Here is a 21,336-nt window from a genome sequence, read left to right as displayed (position 1 = left end):
TTTTATCACATGATCAGCTGTCATTGGCTGACAGCTGATCACGTGATAAGGGGTCGGGATCGACCCCTTACACGGATCGGTGATCAGGCGAGTCTCACGGACTCGCCGATCACAGAGCGCGCCGCGCGCGCCCCTCAGGGGGCGCGCAGGCCGCTCGTAACCGGGACTACGTCAATAGACGTAGTCCCGAAAATGTGGGTCCGCGCTATTGCCGTCATTTTGCAATAGCGCGGATCCCAAGTGGTTAACATATGTTTACATAAGGTAACATTAGTTTATAGGCATGTGTTCATATATCTGGACATCTGTAACATGTTTCCTACAAAGTAAACTGAACAAAATGCACATAATTGTGCAACACAGGTAAACTTAGAAGTGTTATGCCGCGTACACACGACCGGACTTTTTTTCGACGGAATAGGTCAGACGGAATTAATCCGTCAGATATTACAATGGTGTATGGGCTCCAGCTGACTTTTTTTCCCTTAAAGTCCAATGGACCTAGAAATAAAACATGTTTCAAATCTTTCCGACGGACTTGAGTCCGGTTGAAAAATCCGTTCGTCTGTATGCTAGTCCGACGGACAAAAACCGACGCTAGGGCAGCTATTGGCTACTGGCTATGAGCTTCCTTATTCTAGTCCTGTCGTATGTCATCACGTTCAAATCTGTCCGACTTTGGTGTGATTGTGTGGGGCCAAGTCCATTCATTTGGAAAGTCTGTCGTAACTCCGCCGAAAGTCCGTCGAGAAGACCGTCAGACCTAGTATGTCGAAAAGTCCGGTCGTGTGTATGCGGCATTAGGTTACCCTTTTCAAAGCATAATGTATTAACCTCCCTGGCGGTATGATTCAGTCTGGAATTAGGTGCTGAAAGCGGTACAATTATTTTGCATGGAAATTTGGCGTTTTATTTTGTAGTCCTGTAATTCTTAGGAATAACGCTCTTAAATCTGTTCAAACCTAGCAGTCTAGCAGACATCCCGGGTATGATAAAGTTTATAATATAAAAAAGAATAATAAAAATTATTCAATAATGTAATTAAATCCTAAAACACTGAAAAAGGGACATGTTTTGGTTGCTATGGACAATCTCCAAATTCCAGGCAGAAAAAAACAGTATTTATAATATAAAAGTGCATGCAGGGCACTGCACAGACCACTAGGGACAAAGGGGGTGTGTATTTTGTAATACAGTACTGTAATCTGTAAGATTACAGTGCTGTGTGTGATTTGTGTCTTTTTACTTTTTTAAATTTGCCGCCGTTCTCCGCTCCCGTGCGCCGTAACGTCGCAGGAAACGGAGCTCGGCGGCATTCAGCACTGTGAATCGAGCAGAGGACAACTCGATCACACAGCGCGGGGGACATCGCTGGATCCAGGGGACAAGGTAAGTAAGTCTCCCTGTGTCCTCCCCTGCATCCAGCGAAGCGATCCCGAGTCTGGCTCGGGGTTACCGATTCTATCAGTAAATTCATAACCCGAGCCAGACTCAGGATTACCGCTAGGGGGGTTAAAGTAGAATTATAGGCAATTTTTTTTGGATAGAGGAATGGAGTGTTATAACCCCTGTCAGTTTTGTTTCTTGTCATCTGCGTCCCATTCGGGAGATTTTCCTTTACTTCCTGTCCCATAGCCAAAACAAGAAGTGAGAGGAAATCCATGCAAATTGTGGGATTTTCTTCTTTCTCCTTGACTTTCAATGATAACAGTAAACAAGACAAATAGAGAGGGTGAATCTCCCTAACGGGGGCACAGACAGCAATAAACACCTGACCTCGCCACTCTATCCAAAATGTAAAAACATTTTTTTCCCTTAGTTAATTTTTTAATATTACACCTCCGTTTGTACATTAGACATTAATACATCGGTTGGTGTTAATAAGGCTTTATAAACAAACCCATGGATTTTGAGTGCATGTGTGTGCTATCCTACTCTGGTCAGGAACAGTATGCAATTGGCTGAAATGTAACAACTGGTTGTTAGACATGCCCTGTGAAGGTCTGCCATCATTGCAGTCAACCTGTAACTGATTTGTCCTCTACTCAAGTCATCTAGAGCGTGTGTATTTCCAGCTTCCTTCAAAACCCAGTTGGAGTCGTAGGCTTCATGTACACACAGACTAGGTTGACCGCTGGTATGGGACAACGCAAAATCGCAGCACAATTTTGATGCGTTTTGCGGTCAAAATGATTCTGTTCTGAACTCGATTCTTCTGTGTTCAGAAGAGGGAGATTGAACCTCCTCTAACCGCGGCAGCTTTTAAACTCTTCTAAAAGCCTTTGTGTACTGTACATGGACACACAGGCTTTTATGGAGTTGAGTTTAGGAGCTTATGGCAAAAAAAAAAAAACACCAAAAGCTCCTAAACTCAAGTTTAGAAGCTGTAGTGTACATGAGCCCTTACACCTTGTGAACAGGAACATAAAGAATTGGATACTGCATCTTGAGCAAGTGTAAGGTAACAAGCTGAAATACGCTCAAGTGTGAATGGGAGCATTATCTAGAGCTAATGGGCTGAACAAAAATAAATGAACAGATTTCTTCATCCACACAAAGATGGTGGATGGAGGAATCCCTGAATGAGACAGTTTAGCCACACTGATCTGTGATCCAGGTAGAACTTTCAGTACGACAAAGATCTTCCCGCCGATTGTGAAGTGAAGGGAGCATGCACCTATGTACCATTCAGGGGTGTAGAAGTATTATCTGAGAAGTGTAGACGTATCATCACCGACGCAGTGCATGAATATGTCAATGAGTGTGGCCTCAGCTTGTGCCGCTCCAGCCACTCCGCTGACATGTTTCGCCCCACACACCAGAGCTTCGTCACAGAAGTTTTTGGGTTGGTGAGCGGTGTTCCATCTTTCCTTTCTGTAATCACACTGATCTGTGGTTGCAGCCACTGAGAAACAAAAGTTGTGCAACATTCCTATGCAACAGAAGTCAATCTAATGATCGACTTCTGTCGAACAGAGATGGCCACACATGGAACAAAATTTGTCTGGTCCCTGCTGAAAATAATAGATGTGTTCTTGAAGTGGGCTTTAAAGTGATTTGTAAATGTTTGATTGCCTATACTTACCTGCTCTGTGCAATGGTTTAGCAATGGTTTTGCACAGAGCAGCCCTTATCCTTCTCTGCTGCGGCACAGAAGGTTTTTCACCTTAATGCATGGAATGCAAAAAGTAAAAGTCCACCCTAACACTAAAATCCCAGCATCTACAGACATCCACAATCTAACACTAACCTATCTAGCCCTGTTAAGAAGAAAGGAGTGTACATACCTTTTTTTAAGCTGGTCCGACCCCATCCCATGCTGAGCAGAGGACACAGCCGACAACGGAAGCCCCATAGTAAGTCTGTGGGTGACCTCACTCCACATGTATTTCACAGCCGTTGTCAGCTGTATCTTCAGCAGATGGAAACTGGATCGTATCGCCTTCAAAAAAGTTATGTATACTGATTTCTTCTTTATAGGGCTAGATAGGTTAGTGTTAGATCATGGATGCCTGTAGATGCAGGGATTTTTTTGCCAGGGTGGACTTACACCTTAAAACAGAGTTCCAAGCAAAAGTTTAACTCCTTTAAATAATCACCCCCTCCTCATTTTTTGCTATTTTTAATTATTTTTTTCATACCTTATACGTATATTTTCTTCTGAGCTTCCGTCCCATGGCACTGTGGCGAGGTATGTCACTTCTGCACTTTTTCTTGAGCCCTCCTCCTTCCCCCCGTCACCTTCTGGGACCTGTGTGTGTTCCAGAAGACGACGGGACCATTCAGAAAGCACCGCACAACTCGCACATGGGCAGTAGGAAACAGGCTGTGAAGCCACAACACTTCTTGTTTCCCTTAGTAAGGTTGCTGTTGCCTGCACCTCTGATCCGATGGACGGGTCAGCTTTGGGTGCCAACATCGCAGGCTCCCTGGATAGGTAAGTGTCCTAATATTAAAAATTCAGAAGCTACAGTATTTGTAGCTACCGGCTTTTAATTTTTTCTCCAATCAGGCTGGAACTCCACTTTACAACCACTTTACCCTAAAATGTCAGATATCTCCTAATAGCCAGCTACACTTTATAGGAAATATATTTGCCAGTTTTTTGTGAAACTGTGAGCAAGTTTGAGTATTTTTGTAATTCATTATACGTACAATTAACAATTTGTAAAATAATTTGGTCCTGTAATTGCTTTTATTAATTTGGTACTTTGGGCTATTTATAATGGCTAATTTTGAATTCTTGTATTTGTGCATTTGACTGGAGTAAATTCAGTTCTTTATGACAGAGACCCTGTGTGTTGGTCTTTACTTGGCTTAGCAAAAGGGACTTTCCAAGATCAGTCCTTAATTCAGACAGTTACTAAGCCTAAACTTGGCTGTATAATTACAGATCTGCTGGAGCTGCTGTCTAGATCTCTCTTTTTTAGGTCTTAATAATCATTTGATCCTCTTGAGTTTTACAGATTAGCCGTTCTTTCATGCCGGATGAGTCAAATTTACCCAGTGTCTTGAAAAGCATTAACCAACGAGCTCACGATAAAAGGAGCTAAAACATATTACTTCGACCCAAAGTTGACCTTCTTGCAAAGCATTCATACATGTCACAGACAGCTCTGACTTGTTCAATGGAAATCTGACAGCCTTGGAAAAATGCCTTCAAGTTTGACTTTTTTTTTTCCCCCCTTCTTGCTACTGTCTAACTATAGTACTTTTGTTTGCCGGGCTCATGAAAGCAGGCTCCATGTCCTGTTGACAAAAAGGGCAGTGACTGAATACTCAGTTTGAGATACTTGAAGTCAGACTACTGTGCAAAGGATTTTTTTTCCCTCTTGCTCCTTCAGTGGATATGAAAAAAAGTTTTATGATAAGTGTAAGATACAATACCTTATTATTGTTAGTAAGGAATATATTCTTTGGTTGTAGAGTGGATAAATCTCATAAAAAGTTTTCTATATCTCTTAAATTCAGGCAGATATAAAAGATACAAATGAATGCATCTCGGTATTCATGAATGCGCCATGAGATTTAAATATACAGGTATTTTTATTCAATGTAAGCAGTGTACGTACCTGAATTTGAGTTGTGGTTTCAGCCACTTGTAGTCCACTGTACAGCAGAGCCAAGACTCGGTGAGAAGCAGCACAAGGAACCAACCAGTTTTTCTGTGGTGCAAGGAGCATGCTGATGGGAGGAGAGAGAGCAGAGTGACAGAGAGGTGAGCACATCTGCTTCTTTCACCCTCCAGCCACAAGCTGGAGAGAAGGATGAGACCTGAAATTATTACCTAACAGCAGCAGAGAAAAATCAGGTTTTTCTTCCCATCCAGATGGGGTTGTGCTCTTTTGCAGGGCTATTTAAATCTGACGACTGGATGGACAATACAGCAAATCCCTGGGCAGATACAACTGCTCCCATATATGTATTAGGTTTGTATATTATTGTTATTATTATAATACAGGATTTCTATAGTGCCAACAGTTTGCAGCACGCTTTACAACATGGGGGCAGACATTACAATTACAATACCATTCAATACAAGAGGGATCAGAGGGCCCTGCTCGTTAGAGCTTGCATTCAGCTGTTTGCCTGGAGTTCAGGTTTAAAGGGATCCAGTTACCTAAAGAATGAGAATACATACACTTTAATACAAATTTGACATATTTGCGGAAGCTGATTTACCAAATTTGCGTGCCTGTTTTTATAACCCTCAGTACTTAGCTGTGTATGCATATGCATTGACAATTCATGACAAATTCATTACTTTTCTATCTGCTTTATAACACCAATCTGCTGTATGTTGCTTTGCTGTTTTTGACTTTGCTTCAGTTTTTTTTTTTTAAAGACATTGATGTGATTTCTGTATAGCAGTGTTTAGTGCTTCAGAGTGCAGTCTATAACTTGCATTATCTAGGGGTGATGAGTACAGTTCAAAACAGAATGTTTTGATGGGTATGAGCAATTCCTCTAACGAGGACAAAAATGACATCTGTGCTGGACATTGGTATATAAAATGCCCTAAGGCTAGTAGGTTCATACCTTTTTTGTTTTTCATGCATTTTCTAATGTGCATGCCTTGACATGTGTTTTCATATGTCATGTATTTTTTTAAAAATTTTGGCCAATAGAACACAATTTAGGCTTGGTACCATGGGCTTGAAAGCATACTAAATACATGCTAAATACATTACCACTGACTTCTAGGTGCATGATTGTAAAGTCTTGTTCTTTTTTTTTTTTTTTTTTTTTTAAATAACAACCCTGTTATACTTACCTGCTGTGTGTATTGGTTTTGCACAGAGCAGCCCAGATCCTCCTCCTCTTGGGTCCCTCATCAGCACTCCTGGCTCCTCCCTCCTACCAGGTGCCCCCACAGCAGGCAGCTTGCAATGGGGCACCTAAGCAGGTGTGCTTCCCATCAGCAGCTTCGCAACATGCCCCCTTCATCTTCTGATTGGCTCACTAGCTGTGATTGACAGCAGCAGGTGCCAACGGCTCCCACCATGGATACACCAAGTTCAGTTGTAAGCAGAGTTGATTCATAAGCCGAGTCCGGTAACAGCCGAGCAAGAAATCACCGACTTATAGGCAGGATCTGAGTCAGGAATAAACAGAGGTCAGCAACAAGCAAGTGGGAAGCTTGAAGGACAGAATCTTGGTCAGAAGTCCAGGTTGAGGTCAATAACAGAAAATACAGTAAACATAGGCAAAAATAATCTGAAAGCAAGTCAGGTCGAAGCCAGATCAATAACAAGGTCATTATAAGTTTCAGGATCAGGAACACAGGAGAACAGACTGAAAGGTCATTAAGCAATGCACCTGTGCAGCGCTCAAGTTTATATAGCCTGCTTGGCGCCAGAAGAGGTGCCCGCATGCCTGTGCGCATCATTGCTCATTGGCGCGATTTTCTGACAGCAGAGATGCATAGATGAACAGATCTGAGTATAGTTTTTTTTACATATTATGCAAACTTAGGTGTATGAATTCATTTTCATTTATAGGCAAAGTTTGAAATGGCATTGTGTGGTCTTCTGAAGCTGTTCTGTTCAACAGTCGTCAATGGTAGTGCCGCAACCATTGCGGAGATTGGTTCCAGTGTCTCTGCCAACCTCTGACTTATGTACATGTTCTTAATGATGTGGTCAGAGCCATGTAGGAAAATGTTACTTCCTACAATGTTTATCTCCAGATTCAAGCTGATTTGGCATTGCACATTGTCAATATTATTCTACAACCAACATCTGAAAGGAAAAACAACAATGGTGACTATCTCTGTTCCTTGGTATGGTTTAATCTCGCTGCCAGTTGTGTTATCACACAATGATGTCAGTATTTGGAAGTACTTTTTATCAATGAAATTAAATGGTTGAAACTAGTTTCAATTTAACAGTCAAGGTATTCTGCGTGGTAAAATCTATCCCACAGACAAGGATGAAGTTGTCTTTCTATGACAGTGGGCTTTGGCTCTAATTAAACATGAAACAAGCAAAGCACAGCAGCATAGTGTAGCAATTATCTTTAAATGTATTTGGTTCTTGATAGATACATTCTACTTCCAAATTTCAAAGATAAAGGGCTTCTGAAAATCTTGTAGCTGTCAGAGTCCCAGGATCCCTGAAACAGCTAGTGTCTTCAAGCTCTGCACACGTGGTATATCAAATATTGGCTGGAAAGCAGAAACCTTCTTAATCCACCTTGGCATTTGGTGTATCTGGAATAATGCATTGTGAGGGTATTTCCCTCAGCCAAAATTTGATACATGTACAGAGCTTTAAGAACCTAGCGGTTTTGGCTAACCTGGAAATCTTACAGTTATGAGTTCTTGGAAATCCTTTTATCTGTTATGTTTGTAAGTACATTTTTTTATCTCTCCAATTAATTTAATTTCTATAATATGCTTGTGAGCTTGGTGTGTTTTCCCATTTAAACACCACATTTGGATAAATTTTGGCATTGGAAACCTCCTTATTTTTCAAATGACACGTTACCTTTAGGAACATTATGAAAATGAACAGTGAGTATAGAGCTCCCCCCAGTACAGAGCTCACCCTCTACACTCATCTGAGAGTGCCAGGGAAAAGTCCCGGGCAAGTCCTGTAGAAAAGCTGTCACTAATAGACTCAAAAGCCAGCATAGGAAGTGAGTAGTGCAAAAAAACTTCCTCTGCTGTCTTCTGTGTTTACCAGTGAGATCGGTGATCACAGGACAATATCGCAGGTGGCAGTACAACATTTAATAGCCACTTTTTTTGTAATATGTCATGACGTATGTCATATGACATAATTGTCATACGATATTAGGGACTTGTGTAGTTCCAAAAGTTGATACATGTTCTGTCCCCACTACACATTTTCCTGTGCATAACTCAACATGCAGCTAAACCCTACTATTCTGTAATAAGATGGACAGTGTTATTTTGAAGCTTCCTCAAAGTGAAGAATGATGGGAACATTTGTTAAAGGTGAACAGTTTCTAGTAAGTTTACCAGTGGCTCCATCTTATGGTAAAATCTGATATTGTAGGCAAAAGTAATTCATTAATATCCTGTTGGAGGCAGAACAGTACAGTATTCTTGACCTTTTGACTTTCGTGTGGGGTGCATTTCTGTTGACATTACACAGGGCAGCTTTTCCATGAAACCTTATACTTCTGCCATCGTGAGTTTTATGGGAGAAGAGGTGGCATACAATAGCAGTAGTTCAGAGTGAGTGTGTTATTAGATTTACAAAGAGTGCACAATGGCTCACAGGTTTGTGTCCATTTGGGGACAAGGTTTTCATAAAACTTGTCAGAACAACCTGGCTAAACTAGTTCCACCTGAAAGAAAAAGTCACACTTCTGACCCCAGGCATGGTAATCATCCCTTTTTTGAAAAACAAGATACTCCTTATATGGGCGTCTTCATAAATAGCAACTTGTCTGATGCTGTGCCATATCTGGGCTTTGGCAATTTGGGAGATGTCTATTTTGAATACAGCAGCCACTCCATGTTCCATGGTGGCTACATACACTCCTCAACTGTATGTGCAAAGAGAGTTATGGTTGGCACCCATGCTGGACTTTAAACATGTCTGTCTGCTCATATCCATTGTGTGCGGGCCAAAAGTAGTTTACCATTGCTATTCTATCTACATATCTCACAGGCAGTGACAAAGACACTGCATTTTGGTATGTTCTGTACTTGCTGAAAATGCTATTCGCCTAAAAATGAAAATGAATGCAGCCACCAATAAGCGCTGGTAAGCTATAGTATATTATATTGTTCTTGGGTTTACTTCAGCTTTAGCTACATGGGCCATAGAGTATGCAATTGCTTCTAGGCCTTTGAGGTCAGGGGACCCAAGAATTGTTACGTTTGTTTGTTACCAAAATGTGCTCCATTAGTCTATGTAGGATTTATTTTCAGGACCTCTCTTATGGTTATTGGAATATCTTAGTGCACTGTGTGAGATATGGTGGGAGAAGTTCTGGTAATAATTTGCACCAAGTGGCTCTGTTATGCTATTGGGACTAGCGCTATCGGTGTAGTCGCCTGACCATTGAAAACCATTTTTATTTTGTAGCTATACAATAAATAGTATTGAAGAGTTTCTAAACTGTCCTTTGGCCACTTAGCTCTGAAGAGTTCTTGTATCTGCTCTTGAGTGTTGCTGAGGTCTCTACATTTGACATCCATTTATTCTGCTTGGATTTTGACTGTGGCACTGGTGGCACTATATGCTTATTTACCACATGGCTTTTGTGAGTATAATTTTGTGTGCTTTTAATTGACAAATAGTACTGAAGATATAACACAAGGCTGTTGTTATTTTGTTGTTTAGAACCTAAGATTTCCACAATCAGAAGAGGGCAGCATAACCTGAAGCATTGGGGGTTATTTACGAAATGCAAATCCACTTCGTACTGCAACTTCCATATTCAACTTGCATTCTATATATTGTAATGAAACTTGTATTTATCAGTAAATTGTGAACCATGTTTACCATGTATACAGGGATTGTGCATGCTGCACCTCATTTAAAGCCCCAGGACATACTCATGTTTTTATGGATATATTTTTGGGATTGAGGTGCACCACTGGGGGGCACCAGACCACATATTTTATGTTCTGAATGCAAGTAAACACGCCTGCTTTAAAGCAGTTTAGCTTTTCCATACTTACGAAAAAATATCTGTGAAATATAAACCACTATTATACCTTCCAGATCAACTTATTGCTGCATTTAGGTGTGTTTAGCCGCATTTATATGTGTCTAGCCCCAGTTAGTATTTCTAATTGGAATCCTAGATGCACAGACATTTATTTTCCCATAACACATCTAAACGCAGTTAAATGCATAGGGGTCGATTTACTAAAACTGAAAATCTGGTGCAGCTGAGCATGGTAGCCACTCAGCTTCCAACGTCAGGTTGTTCACTTAAGCTTTGACAAAAAAAAAACTGGAAACCGATTGTTTGGTTTCTATGCAGCCTCCAGTCTTACTAAGCCAATCCTATAGTGTGAATAGCCTCATCAAAAAAATCATTCATGCATATATAAAGTATGCATTAAAAATGTTCTATAAATGTAGGTTTGACAGTGCCAGTGTGAATGAGCCATAAATGATATTTACATTTTCCAGATAACTTCTCCTACCTTGAGGCTCTTTTCACACTTGTGCGACTTGTTGAGCAACTTTGGACATCAGAGTCGCACGACAAGTCGTTCTTCATGTTTTCCAATGATAACCATTTAAAAATGTGCAAATTAACGTTGCAGCAAAGTAGTTCATGCACTACTTTGGTCCAACTTTCATGGAACTTGAGGGCCATAGACTTCAATGTTAAAGTGGAGTTCCAGTCTCCCAAATCATTTTTTTAAACACTCGGCCGTAATTGTGTACACTTATACTGCAACATTTAGATAATGTCATATATGTGGTCCTTTTTATTTTAAATTTAAATTGTGTAAAACTAACCAGATCTCGGAAGCAGGCAGGTTCATCTCTGCTGTGAGCACCCGAGGCCTCTTCTCTTAATTTCCGGGATTCGGTGCAGCTGGCTACCCAGCATGCATCTCCTGATCACGCACCTGCACACTAATACCACTGCACAATGCTCTCTCTTCCTGACAGATGTCCATAGCAATGGGGGCGTCAGCGTAAGTTCTTACCTCATTGCTCTAGCCACCTGTCATTCAGGACATCCCCGTCCTCCCATTTGCACCATTTCCAGTCCAGAAATTGTGCGAGATTTTGGTATTAGACGATTCCCATGGAGTACTGAGATAGATGGTACCGATATCTCAGGAGTCCATTGGAATCGCCTAGTGACATCATCGCCTATGGTAGTCAGAAGTGCTGCATACTACATGGGGAAAAAAAGGGATTTAAAAAGCAAACAATCTATTTGCCATTGTAAATATAGAAGAGGATGGGCAATGGATTGATCCCAAATTTAAAAAAAAACAGTTGGAACTCCGCTTTACCCCTCAAAAGTTGCATAAAAGTTGTACCTGAATGTTGTACAATGCAACAGTTGTCCATTATCACTGATTGAAGTCAAAGTCCTATCTAAGTTGTACGCATCCAAAGTTGCACTCCAAAGTTGTGCTGAGTGCCGTGTGAATGAAGGCCAAGCCTGCTAAATTATGTGGCTTTATTCCAGAGAGATTTCCTATGTGTATACTGTGTATTGCACAGGCTACTTCAAACATAGTTTCCAACTGTCCTTGATTTTGAGGGACTGTCCCTGATTTGGACCAAAGTCCCTCTGTCCCTCTTTCCTCTTCATCTGTCCCTCATTTTGGTCTGATCTCTATAATTGTACTTACAGTGCACTTTTTATCTTTCAAAAAGTGTTTCCCAGTGCTAAACCTGTCATCAAATGTCTAAATTGCTGCATTTGTAAATTTCAAAGGCCAGTATAAAGGAATAGTAGTGGTAAAAAAAAGCACTTTTGGGTTTAACCAATCATTTTTTTGTAGAATTCGCCTTTAAGAGGGGCGTGGCAGGGTGTGTGTCCCATGCCTACATACCTGTGCTAATAGGTGTTCCTGTTTCCCATTTCACAAGGTGTGCGGGAGGTGTGCTTCAAAGCACATTATTTTAGTGAGAAAATACTGTGCATCTGTTTTAAACTCTTATGTCTTTGCAGTGTTGAAAGCAATCTGTCTTTTGTTACAGGTGGCAAAAGTAGAATATGTAAGAAAAAAACCCAAATTAAAAGAAGTTCTGGTGAGATTAGAGGAGCACCTGGAATGCACTTGTACAAATTCGAATTCAGATTATCGAGAAGAAGAAACTGGTAAGAACATTTTAATTTTCTTGTTTTTGTTGTAAAGTTAGTTCTCAGTCCTACAGATTTCTTTAATTAGGGAAAGAGCAGAATTAATATGGAGTAATTCATATCAGCAAATCAGGAATCTTGTTGGATACATGTGAGTGCTTTGCTTTACTGCACTTTGTTCTTTACACAAGTCTACAGATAAAGGGCTAAAATAGCATTTCTAATAACCAATATTTGATATTGCTGTAAGGATTAAAAACTGACAGCTTTTCTTTTTTTTTTAATACAGCTTTCCTTTATAGCTCATGTGACTTAGTATTTTACTGTTAAAAGGGTTTGTTATTCAATTTATTTCATTATTGTCATGGGTGATGGTAAGAAACTGCTTAGATGACCATGTTGCCTTGAAGTTAGCCCCTGTTAAGTTAGCCTTTGATGGAAGCAGGAAAAGGTAAAATGCTGCTAAAAATTGGCTTTTCTAAGGTTCAGCTGATGTACTGATGTAATGACTAGTTCATTAGATGAAGCATGGGAGGCATAAGCATGGCACATAGGAGACATAAACATGACACATATGTAGCATAAACATGGCACCTAGGTAGCATAAACATGACACATAGGTAGCATAAACATGGCACATAGGTAGCATAAATGTGACAAATAGGAGGCATAAATATGGCACATAGGTAGCATAAACATAACACATAGGAGGCATAAATATAACACATAGGTAGCATAAACATGGCACATAGGTAGCATAAATATGACAAATAGGAGGCATAAATATGGCACATAGGTAGCATAAACATAACACATAGGAGGCATAAATATAACACATAGGTAGCATAAACATGGCAAATAGGTAGCATAAATATGGCACATAGGTAGCATAAACATGGCACATAGGTAGCATAAATATGGCACATAGGTAGCATAAATATGGCACATAGGTAGCATAAACATGGCACATAGGTAGCATAAACATAACACATAGGAGGCATAAATATAACACATAGGAGGCATAAATATAACACATAGGAGGCATAAATATGGCACATAGGTAGCATAAACATGGCACATAGGTAGCATAAACATGGCACATAGGTAGCATAAATATGGCACATACAGTAGGAGGCATAAACATCTAACCACAGCATCTAACCTAAAGAAAATATGTGCATATGTACAGTAGATCATACACAGCGTGCTGAACACTGCCCACTGCGTCTATTACAGTGTCAGTCTCTCAAACTGAGGGTTCATTCCCATGATGGCTTAGCGCACTAATTTTGTTTTTTTCGTGTCATGTTTTTGTTTCCTGTCTTGGGCTTTTTTAGATTCACAAAAAAGCAGGGTATTACAGTGTTCTGGCACCTCTAAAAAAGAGGCTACTTGCCTTATTTGGGACTGCATTGAGCACTGCAGCCAGGTGCAGAGGGGTGAAATAAGCATTGACGCATCTTAATACAAGCAGGGTTCTTGATAACTACCCAGACTCCAGAAATACCTATTGCTCTCAGGTACCTCTGAAGCCTAGTGAGAGTAATCTCACATTATCCTTAAAACAGAGCCTTCCCCAACCACAAAACAATGCTTAAGGCTCGGTTCACACATAATGCCAATGCAACTCCCAGCAGGGGTCCTGTGCGTCCTGGTTCACCATTTCAGGTCTGATTTCAGCCCGAATTATGGGTTGAATTCAGATACACAGGGCTCCTGTGCAAATTCGCACCGAACATATGTGAACCGGCTCCATAGAGCGTCGATCACAATCTCCTGCTGATTATGTATGTTTGCCCACTTACAAAGAAATGATCAGTATAAAATGTTAATGGTAAGTTTATTTTACCAGTGAGAAACAGAATAACAAAAATAACTAGAAAAACGCATTTCAAAAAAGTTATAAATTGATTTGCATGTTAATGAGTGAAGTATTTGATCTCCTATCAATCGGCAAGATTTCTGTCTCCCAGGTGTTTTCTATACAGGTAAAGGGGCTGAGATTAGAAGCACTCGCTAAAAAGGGAGTGCTCATAATCTCAGCTTGTTACCTGTATAAAAGACATCTGTCCATAGAAGCAATCAATCAATCAGATTCCAATCTCTCCACCATGGCAAAGACCAAAGAGTTGTCCAAGGTTGTTGGGGTCAAGACTGTATACCTACACAAGGCTGGAATGGGGTACAAAACCATTGCCAAGAAGCTTGGTGAGAGGTTGACAACAGTTGGTGCGATTATTTTGGAAATTGAAGAAACACAAAATAACTGTCAATCTCCCTCGGTCTGGGGCTCCATGCAAGATTTCACCTTGTGGAGTTTCAATGATCGTGAGAACGGTGAGGAATCAGCAAAGCACTACATGGGAGAATCTTGTCAATGATTGTCAGCTGGGACCATAATCAACAAGAAAACAATTGGTAATACACTACGCCGAAGGACTGAAATCCTGCAGCATCCCCCTGCTCAAGAAAGCACATAAAAATCTGAATGATTCAGAGGAGAACTGGGTGAAATTGGTATGGTTAGATGAGACCAAAATCAAGCTCTTTGGCATCAACTCAATTCGTTGTGTTTGGAGGAGGAGGACCGCTGCCTATGACCCCAAAAACACCATCGCCACCATCAGACATGAAGGTGGGAACATTATGCTTTGGGGGTGTCTTTCTGCTAAGAGGACAGGACAACTTCACCACATCAAAGGGACGATAGACAGGGCCATGTACCGTAAAATCTTGGGTGAGAACCTCCTTCCCTCAGCCAGGGCATTGAGAATGGGTCATGGATGGGTATTCCAGCATGACGCTGACCCAAAACACAAGGCCAAGGCAACAAAGAAGTGTCTCAAGAAGAAGCACATTAGAGTCCTGGAGTGGCCTAGCAAGTCTCCAGACCTTAATCCCATAGAAAAAATGTGGAGGGAACTGAAGGTTTGAGTTACCGAACATCAGCCTCAAAACCTTAATGACTTGGAGAGGATCTGCAAAGAGGAGTGGGACAAAATCCCTCCTGAGATGTGTGAAAACTACAAGAAATATCTGACCTCTGTGAATGCCAACAATGGTTTTGCAACCGAATACTAAGCCATGTTTTGCGAAGGGGTCAAATACTTATTTCACAACTTACCATTAAAAGTATAGACTGATCTTTTCTTTGTCAGTGGGCAAACGTACAAAATCAGCAGGAGATTAAATACACTGTAGATACAGTATATCTGAAAATTGATCAAATTTATAATATTTATAAGATATAATTTATTGAGGCCCGAAAATAGCAGGACTGTACAAATACCCCCAAATTACCTCTTTTTGGAAAGTAGACAGTCCAAGGTATTTGGTAAGAGGCATGGCGAGTTTTTTTAAGTTATTTTTTGTCACAATTGAAAAATGAAGAAATTAAAAAAAAAATTTTCTTAAATTATATTTTTTACATGCTGTCACCAATGCAGTACAGCATCATATAACTGGTATGGCGGTGATCAGGAACACTGACCGGTGGGAGTATGTAAAATAATAATAATAATAATAATTATAATTCTTTTCAACTTTTTTTCCTATTATTTTTTTTTTATTATTTCATTTTTTTTTAAACACTGTGAGCAGAGCAACACAGTGTTACCACAGTAATATAGGCAAAATTTTTTACTGAATTAAACTGATTCATTGAGTGAGTATTGTTGTGATTAGCTGTAATTGGCCAGATCTAATCACATGGTACAGATGGGCTGTGATTGGCCCTGTCTGTACCATGTGATCACCGTGACCACCGCTAGCAACACAAATGTATGCAATTAATGGCATGAAAGGAAGCCATCCATTGTTTACATTTGTTATGTAATATGCTGTGATTGGTTACACTGATCACACGCTACCAGCAGCAGGCCAGTGCAGTGATCTGTCATCAGCTTTATCTGGTGGAGGCATGTTCCGTGAGCATGTCATATGAAGTCCACCTGAAATGACAAAAGTCCTGCCTGGCTGTCATTTTGCATTAGGCCAGGCGGGAAGTGGTTAATGATCAGTGTGGTGCCTTCTTACAATGTTGGTTAGTAAACTGCCTTCTTGCACTGGAAGTCAGTGGACAAGTGCCCTCTTACACTATTGGTAAGTGGAAAAGTGTTCCCTTACATAAATGATTAGTAAAGGATTGCCGTTTACTTTACCCTTTACATTGCCCCTACATTGGTGGTCAGCATAGAAGTATGTTTACATTGGATGTCAGTGGAAAATAGTCCCTTTCCATCCATAGTTAGTTTAGATAGTGCCTCTTACATTGGATATCAGTGGAAAATAGCACCCTTCCATCCATGGTCAATGTAGATGGTGGCTCTTACATTGCATATCAGTGGAAAATAGCACCCTTCCATCCATGGTCAATGTAGATGAGAGATCAATCCACCTTTGCTCACTGCTCAAGGAACCCCTTACCAATATCTGAAGAAACTCTAGGGTTCCAAGGAACCCTGTTTAAGAATTCCCGGTCTCAGCCTTAGGAACCATTTAACTGACAGGGATTTTTACAACTTAACTTAAAAGTTGTTTGTATCTATAATATGTAAAACATATGCTCTTATAAAAAAATATCCTAAAAGTTCATCTTTAAAAGGTATTCGACCACCCAAAATGTAGTTGCTTCGAGTGTCATCATACCTTATACCATGGCCACCCCCTCTGCCTTTTGTGTACCTGGGTTATCAGGATTCGTGTGAACCATGGAGGTTCTATAAAGACTGCAAAGGAACTGTATATATATATATCGTCTATTATAGATAAACATGTTATCTTAAAAATACAATCATAGGTGCTTAACTCTTAATAATTATTCACATTTTCAGTTTTTGTTTGCATTCAGATAATCTTGTATTCTTAAAATTCTGGTATGCAATATCCCTTTTAATAATGTACGTGGGCTTGACTTAGTCAAGGTCATTTCTCTAAGAATGACTGATTGTGATCTTCATTCAGGCTGGTGTTGTGGAAATCTCTGCTCAGTGCTGTTATCATTTGCAGTCTAACAGCTGCCAGTCTCAGGCAACTCTTAGATTAAATTTATTGTAGGAGCCTTGTACTGTATTTTATATTTAAAAGGAGTAGCCTTCTCAGCGTAGCAGTCATGCATGGTACAGTAACTTGGGTGGCTTATGAAACGGTGTACCCTTGTGTACCTGTCCTTGTACACAGAAAGCTATCCAGTATTAAAGAGGAAGTAAACCCTGATGAGTTTACTTCCTCTTTCATTCCCTGCAAAGGTAAACCATAATGGACTACTATGCATCGCATAGTAGTCCATTATGTGTCACTTACCTGACACAGGAACCAGCGAAGTCACCGCTGTCCCCTGTAGTCTGGCGCATCCATCTTCTCGGTGGGTCTCGCTGCTCCACTGCTGTCATTCACGAAGCCGCGATGACGTCACTCCCACGCATGCGCACGGGAGCCGCCACGCGCGGCATATCGCAGTTGACGGCATGTTTTTCGGCAAATATCTCCTAAACCGTGTAGGTTTAGGAGATATTTTTTGGACCTACAGGTAAGCCTTAATCTAGGCTTACCTGTAGGTCAAAGTGTGTTGTAAGGATTTACAACTACTTTAAGCCATCTTCAGTCCACAGACCATTCGGAAATGGATCGGGTAGAACACTCACATGGGTGCATGACTACTAGAGGAGTTTGTTTTTTATTTATTTTTTCCTTTCATTTTTGAGAACTTGACACCTGCAATACATTTTCTTACCACATTCAAAAAACTTTAAAAAAGGAATGCTGTTGGACTACCTTTCCTGTTACATATCTAATGCCCAACTCCAGTTAATATTTTTTTTTTTGCCGCCAGTGCCCCTTTTAGGAAGGTTTTCCCATAAGACAAGAAGTGATGGGATGTCTCTCCAACAGGGAAATAGACAAAAATAGACACAGTTTTAGTAGAGTGAGGAAGTGTTAGAACTTCTGATAGTATTTTTTTGCCGACCATGCTTTTCTTTCCTGATGACTTCTGCACCCCTCATTTTCTGCATGAGCTTCACACGGGAGGATGGGGAAGAAAATCTTACCAGTGATCTTAACACTATCCATCTTAACACTATCCAAAAAATATATATATAATTAATATCATATTATATTCAACCATGTTTGTTTGAATTGCTGCTTTAAAATGCTACAATTTCTTAAGGCCACACATTGAAGTGTATTTATAACTGCATTTGTTATGGATCTTACGATACTTTTTAAAGTGACCTTGATTTCACTTTATATTTTCTCGACTGATGATAATAAAAATGTATTAAATGAACGCTCATTGATTGTGCCTTTAAAATTTGAATCTGTTCCCCAATTTTCAATGAAGGGGGCTTAATTTTTCTTCAGGCTCTTTCTCACAGATTGAAGAGAACTGGAGCACCCTTTTACTGAAAAAAAAAGGGAAAATGGATTTCCATTTTAAGAATATCAATGGTAGTTACTTTCATAAACTTTTGTGATATGTTGACCCTGGACAGTGTAAGGTGGTGACAGGGTCACTTTAAACTGTTTTGAAACCATACACTTTTGTAAAGACGTTGGATCAGACTAGTTAACCAGTTTGTTTCAGGAAACTGCCTTTTTAAAACACATATTTTCTTGACTGAATAAAATACGTTTCCTTAGGCCTTTTCACCAGCCCTGCCCTTGTGTTAACAGGAAGGCCTAGGGAAACAGGTAAAAAACGGAAGCGAAAAAAACTAAAGCCTGCCTAATACCCAGCTGGAAATAATTTTTCTCGGCAGGTAGGAAATCTGAAAAATAACCACCATAAAAAAAAGATAAAAAAAATAAATTTCCCCAAGCTTTTAATCATCTGTTTATCACGTCAACACAATCACTTGTTACAATTTTGACACTGTTACCTTAAGGCTTCAAACAGATTATATATGATTGGCTTTCATAATTCTACCTGCTGGAATTTTTTTCTTCAAGCTACACATCACCATGAGCATCTTGCATTCCTCAGCTGTCTCCCTATGTCACCTCTCGTGTGCGTGTGTGTGTGTGTGTGTGTGTGTGTGTGTGTGTGTGTGTGTGTGTGTGTGTGTGTGTGTGTGTGTGTGTGTGTGTGTGTGTGTGTGTGTGTGTGTGTGTGTGTGTGTGTGTGTGTGTGTGTGTGTGTGTGTGTGTGTTTTATTATTTTTTTTATTATTTTTTTGCAATCCTTGTGCTTCAGCTTAACTGATCTGGAATGTGCCTCTTTCTATGCAAATTATTTTTATTTTGGGGCTTACAATGCATGAATGGTTTGTTTTGCAGGAAAAATTCTGATGGATTGTAAATGGTAACTGGAAAAATATTCAGCCTTGTCATTCCACAAAATATGTATTTATGCAATGCTCAGTTTTATTGTGAAAAATAAATAGCAATGTTGCTTCCAAAAACTGCTAGCCACAGATCTGTTTAGTACAACTGACACATTTCAGGTAGTGTACCTTGCAACAAATATTATGCATTTTGCAGATGCTGTTCTGTAGAAACTGAGAGAAGATGTTTCATTACAATGTCTGGGTTCCTTTAGGAGGAGTCCAAAGTTCCCAGGAGGCCATACTTACCATACTTATCTGATCAGTTGTAGTATGGTCATAAGAAATACAGTACCATTGACCAACAGTGTTTGAGTTTATCTCATCAAACATTAAACTTCCACTAAACGTTAAGTAATATGGAATTTTATAGATAGGCAACTCCTATTCTCATATTGATTAGTGGTTACAAATGAATAATAACTGCAGTAGGGAACAGACACAAAAGATACACTCTGCATCTTTCCAAATAACTGTTTGGCTTTATTATGACGCAATTGAAGGTTTTTATACACATGATTGCATTGGTATCACATTAATATTACAATTGTACGTATAACAAGGGGCGTAACATAGGCAGACTAATCAGGACTCAAAAGAATGCAAACATGTAATGAAAACATTATTAGTGCCATGTGCACAGTGAGAGCAGTGTGCAATACATACAAAATAGAATACAATTATATACAGAACTTACAAATTTCATTTACATAAGGGAGGTTGCTGGGCTGCTATATTCCGAACAATAAGTTTTCTGGAACTACAAGTGTTAAATGGATATACAGATCAAGTGTGCTATGTGGTTATGATTCTCCTGCTTGTTTGATGTTTGAGAAAAGAATCCAGAAAATTTGTTAGTAAACTTAATCCGTCGGACAATTCGATCGTGTTTGTGTGGGCTCCATCGGACCTTTGCTGTCCAAAAATCTAAACAGACTTTAGAAATAGAACATGTTTCAAATTTTTGCGCCAGAACTCAGTTCCTATCGAGAAATACGCTTGTGTGTATGCTAGTCCGACGGATGAAAACCTACGCTATGGCAGCTATTGGCTATGAACTTCCTTATTCTAGTCCGGTCGTACGTCATCACGTTTGAATCCGTCGGACTTTGGTGGGATTGTGTGTGTCCGTTCATTCGGAAAGCCCGTTGGAACTCCGCCGAAAGACCGTCAGACCTAGTCCGACGAAAAGTCCGCTCGTGTGTACGAGGCATTAGTTATCTGTGCATGAACTGGTTTAGCTTACTTGAAAATTGGCTCTGATTTATTTGTGCCAAGGTTGGACAAATCCTCGAACATTGGGTAATGTTGGGACTAGTTTTCTATAACATTTTCTGTAGTTGTGAATTGAGACACTCTTCTTCTTTGGCTTTAAAAAAAATGCCAGCAGCTACTACATTGACCAGTGTGCTATGGAGTTCAACAGAAACATGTCCACATCTGTTACAAACCTTATTCTATATGAACTCTAAAGTTGCTTGCCCGTGTGTTAATAATTTGGCACATGATCAATTTATATTCTTTAGCGTAAAGAACATGTGAGATCGGTGGTCTAGGTGTATGAACATGTCTTATCTGTGTTTGTTATTGGACTCCCAAGTTTAATCATTTGTTTTTTTTGCAGCAAATTTAAAGTGATTGTTCTGAATGGTCGAATCTTAAGATGCATTGATATACATGGGGAGGTAGTCTTTAATACAAGCCTCTGATTAGGTTTTATTAGGTTTGGGAATTTCCCTATGTTTTT

At 39.9% G+C, this 21,336-nt stretch overlaps 1 protein-coding gene across 3 annotated transcripts in view; it reads left to right on the top strand.

Annotated features, from left to right (window-relative positions):
* PDGFA (platelet derived growth factor subunit A) overlaps positions 1-21,336 on the top strand; it is a 101,974-nt gene that overhangs the window by 70,601 nt on the left and 10,037 nt on the right. Inside the window, exons 5-6 of one of the 3 annotated variants that reach the window (XM_077449054.1) lie at positions 12,165-12,285; positions 18,940-19,025. In XM_077449054.1, the coding sequence (XP_077305180.1) occupies positions 12,165-12,285; positions 18,940-18,995 (177 nt within the window). In that variant the 3' untranslated portion in view covers positions 18,996-19,025. Of the gene's footprint in view, positions 1-12,164; positions 12,286-18,906; positions 19,026-21,336 lie in introns of all 3 variants that reach the window. The other 2 variants (XM_077449053.1, XM_077449055.1) reach the window with 2 other exon arrangements.

Source organism: Lithobates pipiens, unplaced genomic scaffold (genome assembly GCF_037356315.1).
Source record: "Lithobates pipiens isolate NorthernLeopardFrog02 unplaced genomic scaffold, aLitPip1_a1.2 Scaffold_22, whole genome shotgun sequence".
NCBI lineage: Eukaryota > Metazoa > Chordata > Amphibia > Anura > Ranidae > Lithobates > Lithobates pipiens.
This window is presented reverse-complemented; position numbering and strand designations above follow the sequence as displayed.